At 33.1% G+C, this 13,074-nt stretch overlaps 1 protein-coding gene across 1 annotated transcript in view; it reads left to right on the top strand.

Moving 5' to 3' along the window:
- The first annotated feature begins 952 nt into the window (after positions 1-952).
- Positions 953-13,074, top strand: part of LOC123679138 (zwei Ig domain protein zig-8-like) — a 520,657-nt gene continuing 508,535 nt past the window's right edge. Inside the window, exon 1 of the mRNA XM_045616547.1 lies at positions 953-1,488. Within this exon, the coding sequence (XP_045472503.1) occupies positions 1,422-1,488 (67 nt within the window). The 5' untranslated portion in view covers positions 953-1,421. The remainder of the gene's footprint in view (positions 1,489-13,074) is intronic.

Below are 13,074 nucleotides of genomic sequence, written 5' to 3' on the forward strand. Positions count from 1 at the left end.
TAACAAAACGGCGCTGATTTGACCTGATTGGAATAATTCTAACTATGGTAATTAGAGTCTTGTTTTTCAAGCAAAAATGATGGATTTCTTTTTACTACACACTATTGAACTAAACGAATATATCAAAAGAATATTTTGAAAACTATACGTATCATTTAAGAAGAAAACACATGAACAAAATCGTTCTGATAGTGTACTTTCATATGCAAATTATTTTAAGGGAATGTGGTAGTAATTATCTCAAAATTCTCCTTATGGAGAATGATGTATAAGATCAGAATATCTTGAAATGTTTAGGTATAATTTCCAAAATATTCATTTGTATGAACGAACAGATGTACACTAATCGCTATTGTTAATATATTTCGATACGTTGGACATCCCAGACTGCAAATGTCAAGGGTCCTTTTTATTTATAATGGATTTTTCAGGGAACGCGCAAATTAGGTTACCAATATGACCTATCTTTTGTACCTTGTCAAAATGTAAAATTAACCTGAAGCAGTTACTTTTCTACCAAAACAATTGTTGTTTTTTCAAATTAAAATATTTGTGGAAATCAATTTTGTTTGATAACGAATTTCCAATAAATAAGGACCGCAGCTATCAAATAGGACATCTAAATATCCAAATTTTCAGTTCAAAATCAACATCAAAAAAGGACTATCATTCAAGCTGGAGAAAAAAAAAATGACAACCATATCAAGGATGAGCCAACCGTATCGAAGCCAACTCAGACGGACCCTCTCACCTGTGAATCGACGCTAATGAAAGACGGTCGACATTTCAACCGGGGGACGGGTAAAAGAAAAAAGATTCGAAATCTCGGAGAAAAACAGAGTCTGGCATCTTCTGGAGCCGGGATATCACCAATAAGTGTAATCGCAATAAAATTAGGGAAAAGACGCACGCGCCCAGGGTCAGAAGGGATGCTAGGCGCCGCGACGGCACTCGCCTTCCGACTACCGCGTAGCGTGCGACACTGCGTTATGTGCTGTCTATGGGTTCCTCGTACGCCGCCTGACAAGCTCGCTGCTGTCCACTGAAAGTTCGCGGCCTGCTAGGACTGAACTTGCGGAACTTTAAACCACATTTTAAACGTAACCGGAACCACTTAATTTTAAGAATATTAAATAATAATTAAAAAAAATAGATTAACCCACCTAAAACCCTTTGGATCTTTGTGTGACTTGCCTTCTCTCTATCTCACTGTGATTTCTTGTTGATGTGTTTTGTGTCTTAGAGTTCGAGGATAGTGATAATTATAATTAAATAAAGTTAATTCGTGTATTAACCATATCTTAAGAGTTCGACGGAGGACTTCTTCGAGTGTTACTGTTAATCGTTGAGAGATGATGATTTTAAGTGGTGATTTTGATGAATGCAGATATATTCCTGGAACGTATGAAGATAGTGTTTAAATGGAATTGAAGAATATGGAGTTGGTCAAAGGATTCTTCGTCTTGTTTTTGGTTCTTCTTTGTTCAGGTAGGATTTTGAATTAGTCAACTTAGATTATACGTAAATAATGCATTTGTTTTATATTGATTGAAATATGAATCACCTGCTTTTCAAAAATGAAAAATGTAATTGTCAGTAAAATATAATTTTTCTATCGAATATTTATTCATCGTATTCGATGCGTTGACATTTATACTCTTCAATTAGTAAATATCGATGTTTATAATGGAAATCTTCGATAACATTCAAATAGCCATCACAAAATCAGAATTACGTACGAGATTTTTTTTCTGGATTAGGTATTAGTATGTGAAGGTTGATCCTTTCGTGGAGAATTAAATAATATGCTCCAATAGTTATAGTTCACTGCACTCGTTCTTTGATTCCTTACAATGGAAATTTTTCAAATATTTATTTGGTTTTCTCAATACATAGTTCCATTTCTCTGTGAAATATAGTGTAATACCCAAGAAATATATTGGAAAAGTAGTCGATGTTGAAGTTCTATACTCTCTGAAAAATATGACCACAGAAAGTTTAATTAGAACTGGTATTTGTAAGACTTGCCGTATCTCTATCTCACTGTGATTTCTTGTTGATGTGTTTTGTGTCTTAGAGTTTGAGGATAGTGATAATTATAATTAAATAAAGTTAATTCGTGTATTAACCATATCTTAAAAGTTCGACGAAGGACTTCTTCGAGTGTTACTGTTAATCGTTGAGAGATGATGATTTTTAGTGGTTATGTTGATGGATGCAGATTTTTTCCTGGAACGTATGAAAATAGTGTTTAAATGGAATTGAAGAATATGGAGTTTGTCAGAGGATTTTTCGTCTTGTTTCTGGTTCTTCTTTGTTCAGGTAGGATTTTGAATTAGTCAACTTAGATTATACGTGAATAATGCATTTGTTTTATATTGATTCAAAGATGATATCGAAATATGAATCACCCGCTTTTCAAAAAAAAAAAATGTAATTGTCAGTAAAATATAATTTTTCTCTCGAATATTCATTCATCTTATTCGATGTGTTGACATTTATCCTCTTCAATTAGTAAATATCGATGTTTATAATGGAAATCTTCGATAATTTTCCAATAGCTATCACAAAATCAGAATTACGTACGAGATTTTTTTCTGGATTAGGTATTAGTATGTGAAGGTTGATCCTTTCATGGAGAACAAAATAATATGCTCCAATAGTTATAGTTCACTGCACTCGTTCTTCAATTTCTTACAATGGAAATTTTTCAAATATTTATTTGGTTTTTTCAATACATAGTTCCATTTCTCTGGGAAATATAATGTAATACCCAAGAAATATATTGGAAAAGTAATCGATGTTGAAGTTCTATACTCTCTGAAAAATATGACCACAGAAAGTTTAATTAGAACTGGTATTTGTAAGACTTGCCGTATTTCTATCTCACTGTGATTTCTTGTTGATGTGTTTTGTGTCTTAGAGTTCGAGGATAGTGATAATAATAATCAAATAAAGTTAATTCGTGTATTAACCATATTTTAAAAGTTCGACGAAGGACTTCTTCGAGTGTTACTGTTGATCGTTGAGAGATAATGATTTTTAGTGGTTATTTTGATGGATGCAGATTTTTTCCTGGAACCTATGAAGATATTGTTTAAATGGAATTGAAGAATATGGAGTTTGTAAGAGGATTCTTCGTCTTGTTTTTAGTTATTCTTTGTTCAGGTAGGAATAGATCCTTGATCTATTTGTTTTATATCAGTTGAAATATAATAATATCAGTTGGCTTTTTCGGAGAAGGAAACTGTAATTCTGAGCAGAATATGATATAATTTGTTCATTGAATATTTATTTGTCGTATTAGATGCGTTAACAATAATATTCTCGGAAGAGTAAATTTTGGTGTTCAATCATCGAAATCTACGATGATTTTCAAGTTGACAGCACAAAATGGGAACCAGTGTATCCGAAAAGGATTCTATGTTGAATTGCTATATTCTTTGGCGGGGCAATATGATCACAGAAAGTTAGTGAACAACTGGTACTCAGAATGACTTTCGCATTTCACAGTAATTTTTTGTGGATGAATTTAGTGTTCTAAAATTTGAGGATAGTGTAAATATCAATTGAGGAAGTTAATTCGTGTATCAACCATATCTTGAAGTGTGATTTTCAACAAGAGATGATGTTTGTTAGTGGTGATTTCGATCAATGCAGATATTTCCTGGAACTTTTGGAGGAAGTCTTCAATTTGAATCAAAGAATATGGAGTTTTTTCGAGGATTTTGCTGATTATTTTTTGTTCAGGTAGGATTTTTGAAAATACATGAAAAGTGAATTTCTTCAAAATTAGTTGAACAATAATTACGCAAAAATAATAATAAAGTTCATTCATGATTCAATTCAGTAATATTAATGAACAAGATAACCACAGAGGTAATAATTTATTGCTCAAAAAAATTCCTGTACGTGGTAAACTATCGGCTTCTTTCGACGATGATTTAGTTTTTTTAGGAAGAACATAATTAGTACATTCGAAAAATATTCATGAAATTGATGTAAGCAATGGCATAGCCTGGGGAGGGTTAAGGGGGTTCAAACTAACGAAATAAGTATCATATATTAAAGTCAAATAGCGATGAAAAAAAATAGATTATCCAACCTCCTTGGATATATATACTACTTTTTTCCACTCCCTCTCCCACTGTGATTTCTTATTGATATGTTTAGCGTCTCATAGTTCTAGTATAGTGATGAAATTATTCGAGTATGTTGATTCAATTCACACAATAACAATATCATGAATGTTCGACGAAAAAATTTTTCGAAAATATTATTGATTATCATCGATGGATGCCGTTGGATATATGAGAAAAGATATTTACGAAATATCAATCTATACTTGGAATTCGAAGAACTATAATTCTTCGGTAGAGCAGTGATATTTCAACAAGTGTATAGTAACTTGTGAGCAAATTGATAAACGTCAGAGGCATTGAATGATTGTTCCTCTTAACTTTTTGATTCAAAATTACAACCATAAAAAAATAGTCAACATTTTTTAATTTCTTCCATCTATTACGTTTACAGATCGGTTTTCGAGTCAGTGTTTTCAAATATGCTAAATACGATATCAACATTCCAAATACTGATTGACAACTAAGTTATAAATATTTTGTTACAAGTCCATCGAAATAACCTAGTAATAACATCTTCAACTGGAGGATTACGGTGATATTCTCATTGTCAACATGATATTGAATAGAACTCAGACTATTGTCCAGGTAATAAGATGAATTGCTCCATTATGATGTGATCGTAGCAATATAATAGGGGATATTGAATAGAATCCAATTCGACATGAATTCAGTCCGAAGTTATAGAATCGTACAATCCTACTGTTAATCACCAATGTCATAATACAATTATCGGGAGATTTATTAGAAATAACTGGATTGTTATATTGGACCTCAGATTTCCTTAGATATTTCTCTTGAGTATTGATGTAAACTACTATGCAGAAATGATTTTAACCGAAAAATTACATCCAATCATATTCAATTATACTTTTTAATTATTGATAACCAGAATTTCTTTGATATAATTCATCATTTGTGTCTTTTTAGATTGTTTTAGGACAAAATCCTGAATGAACCTAGTTGTATAGTGCTCCTGAATTAAACAAATATTACTTAGTGAAATAATTCGAGTGGCGGTATAATAAACGGATTATCGTAATTTTTTTAGAGCTACAGAACTTTAAATTGCAATGAAAAAAACTATGGATTATTCGATTGACATGAATTTTATTTATCCGCAAGATAATCTTGTGGCATTACATTTTAAATATGATTTCTGGCATTTGTGACCGTATATCGGCAATAACACGGCGAATGTTGTCTTCCAAATGGTCAAGGGTTTGAGGCTTATCCGCATAGACCAATGACTTTACATAGCCCCGCAGAAAGTAGTCTAGCGGTATTAAATCACAAGATCTTGGAGGCCAATTCACAGGTCCAAAACATGAAGTTAGGCGGTCACCAATTGTGTCTTTCAATAAATCGATTGTGGCACGAGCTGTGTGACATGTTGCGCCGTCTTGTTGGAACCACAGCTCCTGGACATCATGGTTGTTCAATTCGGGAATGAAAAAGTTAGTAATCATGGCTCTATACCGATCACCATTGACTGTAACGTTCTGGCCATCATCGTTTTTGAAGAAGTACGGATCAATGATTCCACCAGCCCATAAAGCGCACCAAACAGTCAGTTTTTCTGGATGTAACTGTGTTTCGACATACACTTAAGCATAAGCTTCACTCCAAATGCGGCAGTTTTGTTTGTTGACGTAGCCATTCAACCAGAAGTGCGCTTCGTCGCTAAACAAAATTCGCTTATGAAAATCGGGAACAACGGCAATCTCATTTTGGGCCCATTCAACGAATCTACGCCTTACTATTCTATTCATGATGAATTGCCAAACCAAACTGAGAATAAATCACTTGACAGCTGTTAAATCGGTTGCCATCTTGAACAGTAATGCCAACTTAAAGTTAAATATCTGGAAAAAAAAACACCCTCTATAAGCAGATTTTGATTTGAAAGGGTAAATAAGCAAAGAACGGAAAGTAAAGAATTAATTATTTTTATTGGAAATTCAGTAAATGTATTCATAAATGATGTTTGAAATAACCTCCATCATTCCTATACAAGCAAGTGCCCTCTTTCTCATTTCTTTAGTTGTTACTTTTCGCCTAAAATTTATTCTCATACTCTTCTCGCTGCTTCGTCTAATCTAACGGTGTTACATCCGGACTTTTCTCGGTGGCCACGAAAATAATACAAAATTATAATCAAATTTGGCCAACGTAGAAAAAATTCACGAAAAATGTTTACACATTTACAAAACTACAAATGTTTTAATTTTCCTTCGTACCCACCCGATCACAGAAAACCCTTCCGTTAGTCTGAATTAAGCGGAAAGTTTTCAATTCATCAGATTTGTTTTCTCCCAATGACCCCCGATAAAGATACGATGAACATTTCGAATCTGGGTCATTCACATAACTTGGAACTTTGGTAAGGGGAAAATTCTCAACTTCGAAGGGGCGAACTCCGCTCATTCTGGGGGATGGAAATTATTTCAGTTTTGTTCCACGGTTTGTTTTCGCAGTTAACCTAGAGAAGTGATGGTGTTGTATGGAACTATGAACCATTCTTCTGAATGTACTCTGATGGTTAGGGGAAAAGCGCGGAAGTGTTTACGGGATTGCATTTCGAGGAGAAATTTTTACGAATGGAAATGGTGCAGTCGAAGTCATAATAATGAGATTTTCTGAAGTACCGTCATGTAAAATATTATAGTATAGGGGATTTATGTGGAGTTCGAATGAACGGAGAATGAGGTTTTTTTTTTTCAAATGAGAAGTTTATAATTCTCTGTTAGGGAGTATAATTGATATGATCTTGCAGAATTAGAATTTTTGTAGAATTATACTTGAACATAATGAATTCAATATCGAAATGAATGAAAAATATTTATATACTTATATGAAGTCACATGAAAAAATTTAATATAAAACTCAATATCTCTGAAATGCGTGATATTTTTGGAAAACCGATGCTTTTCGAGAAATCTGGAGTAAAAAACTGCTTTAAAAAATATAGATCTACTGCCTTAAAAAATTGAAAGAAAAATAAAAGTTCCTTCATGGGAATATTGTATCATTTTATTGATTGGTTCGACTAAATTGATCACGAAAATGCTTACAGTTAGGCGATCCGAACATTATTTCAGAAATTATAGGTAAAAATCTGAAATTTTCGAGAAAAAAATTTATAATATTTCTGCGGCTGCAACTTCTCCTGGACGTAAGCTACGCCCTTGAAACCTCAGTATGTGTTGGATCGGAACATGATGTTTGAAAAACGTTTTTATTTGAGGGGTTTGTGATGAATAATTCAGGAGATACAACGATTTTTGGAAGGAAATTGAATTTTTTTCCAAATTTCGAGTTCAAATTTCCTCAAAACAGTGAGCTCTCCGAAGAATCGGGGAGCGGTGCCAGAATTGACGATCTCTGATTAGCTGAATTCAGATCTCACCTGAAAAAATTTTTGTCGAAAAATTTTCGTAAAATTTTCCATACCTCAGTATGTTTTGGATCGGAACTTGATGTTTGAAAAACATTTTATATTTTATATTTGAGGGATCTGGTTAGCCGAATTTCGATCCCACCTGAAAAATTTTCCTTAAAAAAATTTTCGTGAAATTTTCCATACCTAGCAATTAGACCTATTTTTAAATCACCAACTCTCCTCTTCATCTTTAAGAAGGTAATTGAATTTGAGACATCCGAAATAAACACACCGATAAAAGTCATGGCATTGTTACGCAAACGACGACATATTTATCAAAAACATTAAGTCAAAAGTGTGCTTGCAACTTTACTTCAATCGAAAGGTATTGGGTCTTATAATTGTACAATATTTAAGAAGGGGTGCCAGATAGTTTTTATTCATTTGATCTGACTTTTTCCAAGTAATTTAATCAACTAAAACCGCCAAAATAAACTGTAGTCTAAATAAGAATTTTTATGGAACTACCTACTTACTATTATGCCGCCTCCTATAAAACTCTGTTACCTCACGGCAACGCAAGCTAGGAGGTATCTATATTATCCAAGCTTTATACATGCGCGACACACAACAACAGCAATCAGGATCTTCATCAGACTTGAAGCACCAACTATAACTATATTAGGTCTTCAGATGTGAACTGCAGCAACATTTGTCATATGAACATTTTCATAGGCACTCCAATGAGAAGGTTATCATTATCTTGATTTTTATTGTTTTGAAATAGCCATAATTAATAGAGGAAATCTAAACAATACAAATCTTATTTATAAAGATTAAAGCAATTAACTCCAAAACTTCACTTTTACCTTTTGTCCTCTAACACTGTAATACTTTAGGGATGAAGAGGCTGGTAGATATCTATATTATCCTGGCATTATACAGGCACGACACAAAACTGCAATCAATCTTGGTGCATCAACATAAACTACAGTAGGCTTTTAGGTTTGCAATGGAGAAATAATTGTCATAGAAACAATTTCAACCCTTCATTAAGAAGATTATTATCCCAATTTCTAATGCGTTCTAATCACCATCTAATGTAATTCATAAAATACAACAATTAACTCCTAAAATTTACTATTACGCTGCGTCCTATAAAACTCTATTACCTTACGGCGACGCAAGCTAGGAGAGGTATCTATATTATCCAAGCTTTATACATGCGCGACACACAACAACTGCAATCAGGATCTTCATCAGTCCTAGACACCAACATAAACTATATTAGGGCTTCAGGTGTGCACTAGAGAAATAATGAAAGACATTCGGATTCTAGTTAGTATCTTGTTGATTTACTCCGTTGTATGGCGCTTATTTGCGCCATAAATCTAGATTATCGTCGCGGTAGACCGGCTTTTGGCTGTAAACTCAATTTCCCAATGGAGGTACATGTTTGCCGTGAAAGATAGAAAAGATCTTTTGCGTTATTGTTATTTCGAACCTGGCTTATGGGTGTCAGGCCTGCTATTCCTTCGGGGAAACGATCGACGTATTGATAAAGTGCAGCGGAAGAGCTGGTTCTCTTCGAGAGTGTAGGTAAATGTTTGAATTTTTTTTCTTGGTTGGATAATTTTTATGGTTGTTTTCAACTGAGTTGTATGAACTTGAAGGACGTTATTGTTGATCAGTTAAGATTGAATTAGAAAAAGATATTGATGCTAACGAATTTGGATTTTTTAATGAATTTTAAGGTAAAAAAATTTCTTCATGAATTTGTTCCCAAACTAAAATGAGATATTGATTGACTTTATGAAGCAATATCAACTAATATGTCCCGGACACAGATGGAATCACTAGTGACTTACAATTTTTTTTCTCGTTAGTACCAAGCTACAAAAGATGAACATCAAAATTTCGGAACATAGATTACAGTCTGGGCCTAGGCAAAAAAACAAGGTCTAATAAGTCTGGATTGTCGGTCATTCAGGAAATGATTATTTCCGGCCTAGTCCGGAAAGTACGTATTTCCCGGACTAGGCCGGAAAAGAATCATAGAATCCATAGCAACCGAGATAACGGCTGACAGTTCATATGAAATTAGTTGTCAAAAATTGATCAAAAATGTTTTTTGATCGCAATCGCAATAATATATGGAAAGCAGCAGCGATAGTGTTATTTTACATGGTTGCCGAAAAAATATTGTACGCAACACGCCCGAAAATGTTTTTTTTGGACTCACAGACTTCCAGGACTCGTTTACGCTCGTCCTGGAATTTTGTCTATTCGTCCAAAACAACCCTATTTTCCGGACTTGTTACGTAATAGTAATTTACGTAGTGCGTGTTGTTGTTGCTTACAATATTTTTTCGGCAACCATATAAAATAACACTATCACTGCTGCTTTCCATATTTTATTGCGATTGCGATCAAAAAACATGCAAATTTTTGACAACTAATTTCATATGAACTGTCAGCCGTTATCTCGGTTGCTATGGATTCTATGATTCTTTTCCGGCCTAGTCCGGGAAGTACGTACTTTCCGGACTAGGCCGGGAAATGCTACTTTCTCAAAGAAAAAGCGTCCGGGAGGTGAGCACTTCCCGGACGGTTGCCGAAAAATTACTATTCTGTGGACAAAATCGAAAAAACACGATGCAAAGTAATATTTTCCAAAGAAAAGCATTCGTGCAAGTGCCACCAGCACTCATTCTTTTTGTTGAAATATTAATTAGCAACGTTATTTTCGATTTTTATTGGAAAAATTAGATGTCTTTATGATATCACTTACGTTAATTCTGGGAGATGTGAATAATTTCTTTCCAACGATTCAAACAGTTGATTTAACCTAGTGAACGAAAAATTCAGAAATGACTTTGAATTTTCCGAAAAATCAACGAATTAAAAAAACTATAATCAAGGGAATATTGGGTATTTCTTCTCCATTATCGTTCTTGCATTTTCTATAGTTCTTCTATGCCATCTACATAAAATTCAGCGAGAAACTTTAAATCTCTAATCACTGAAATAATGGGTAATTCTTTTCCAATGTTTTCTTAAATTTTCTCTAGTGCTGAAGATGTGATCATGTGATCATAAATTTTGCACGGAGCTTGAAAATGGTGTAGTTATACCTGATCCACTCAGCTTTGACTCTGTCGATTATAATTCTGATCACCCGATTAACTTGAAATTTCGCATAGGGCTTAAAATTTACAATTTACATCTGCATGCAGATTTTTAATTCGATTGTAAATAAATTTTTAAAGTTATCTTGTTTACGAACGGAAGGAATCTTATTTGAGAGGGATTCGTTATTAGTGAGTAGATTCTTGTGGTTCGAGATCATTCCCATTCCAGAATTCAAAAATTACATTCATTATGATGAAATGAAAGGGATCCGAGAATGAAGGGGTAACATTCATCACAAATTTCACCAGAATAGTTATTTATAATACAAGTGCAGAAGGCATTGATATTCTTCCACGAGTTCAAAATTCAAAAACGAGCCACGAAGTGGCAAGTTTTGGAATGAACGAGTGGTAGAATGAGCCTTCTGTACGAGTATTATACATTATTTTCTCTAATTAATTGCATTTTTATTGAAATTAATGAAATATTTCCATAAATATCATTTAGTGATTTTTGCATTGAAAAATGTTGGTTGGCAGAACTGATTTCTTTAAGGTAAATTGATGAATTGACAGATAAAGCCGTGGCGGAAAGTTCGGAGTATCAACATATAATAATGAAATATAACCATGAAAACTGTGCGTTTCTGATATATTCTCGCACGATTTTGTTCTACAAGATGTGGAAGAATGAACGAAATAACCACAGAATTAGAGCAAAAACCTTCAGGAGTACAGAAGAACCTGATGAGATATCTGAAAAGATACAAATTGCCTGAATCGATTCTTAATCTATCTTCTCTCCTCCTTTATATTTCTTGTTCTGTATCCAGTTTGCCGATATGAGCATAGAGTAATATCATGCCATAAATCAGAATTATTTAGCTGCGCCACCTATGCTGCGACGTTGAAATTCAATCTCTCACATAAAGTGCAGATGGATATTCGTTTGGGGTTCAAGTATCTTGCGGATAAGGGTAAAAACTATCTGTTATATACGGATCTATATATCTCGAATGGATCATTCGATGAGGTGCATGAGGGTGGTTTCAGACGACGGTCTGATGTTTCTGTTTCACGTATCAAATTTCGTTCTGTTGACTATTTCTGCTGGACTTTAGGATGGTTGCTAGTGGTTCCTAGCAAACAGTATGTTATTCACATGCTTGTAGTATACTTCAATACAAGCCAATTATTTTGAAAACAAAAAAACACGAGAAATATATATTTTTTTGATAAAGTAGATCTACTGAAATACTCCTTGAGGAAGCCTGGATTCAATAAAGTTTTAAATAACAAGTTCTTGGTTTTTACGGTGACATCGCCTGTAGACATTCGATGATCTTGGATTTTAATTTCAAGGTCAAATAGCTTTTCGATCCAGGAATTCAAATTTTCATTCATAGAAATAGGTATAAGTAAGAAAAACACACTTATTTTAACAATTTTATTCATTGGCATTAGGTTTCGTTTTTTTTAAACCATCATCAGGCCAGCTGAAAGGTACAATTTTAGTTACAATCTTCAATACATAATATTTTCTTTACAGAATTGTTATTTCCTTGAAGAACTGAAAACATTTTGTTAACATTGTTTTTTCCATGAAATATTTTTTTTTTTGAGATAAAAAGTGTTTCATGCTTAAGATGGTCATAATAACTACTAAAAAGTTACATATTTATTTACCATAAAATCATGCGTTTTTAATTTCCGCATGAACATATTCAGAAATAAAAACTAGGCTGTTTTCGAAATATACACATAATAAAGTTAGAATCATATCATTGGAAACTAAAGAAAAGAAACATATTTATAAAATTTCGATATTGCAGAATCAATCAGATTTCACTTAAATCAAGTGTTCCATGATTTTAGTTCTATTCAACCTAAAATTAAGTTATGTAACTTCTACAAGGAAACGTTTAAGTTATTCTGATCTGATAATTTCATGAACCACACAATATCATCTGGAAAATTAACTTATTTCTTTCGATAAATTTTTATTATCGGCTAACAGGAACCAACAAGATAAAGAAAAAACAAGAAAAAAAGTCTCATTCCATAATTAGATGACTATATTCAATGGTATATCTAAAAATATAAGTATTCCTTATTTTGTAAAGCATATATTTATAATAATAATAAATATTCATTAATAATAATGATAATTTGTTCATTTCTAGAATTATTAGCATACAGACAATAGAATGGAAACAAATCATATTGGCACATTATCGCCTAAAATCATTATGATAATAATGTATCACAGAATACCTTGAATTCCTACGAAGAATGAGGTTCACATTTCAATATAAATTGGAATGGGTCTTTTCGACAGGCTTTGATATCTTTAATGATTTTTATTGCACTGGGAAGATACCTAAATAATTTAATTCCTATATACAGTGAGTCAGTATTTAGG

This window comes from Harmonia axyridis, chromosome 1 (genome assembly GCF_914767665.1).
Source record: "Harmonia axyridis chromosome 1, icHarAxyr1.1, whole genome shotgun sequence".
NCBI lineage: Eukaryota > Metazoa > Arthropoda > Insecta > Coleoptera > Coccinellidae > Harmonia > Harmonia axyridis.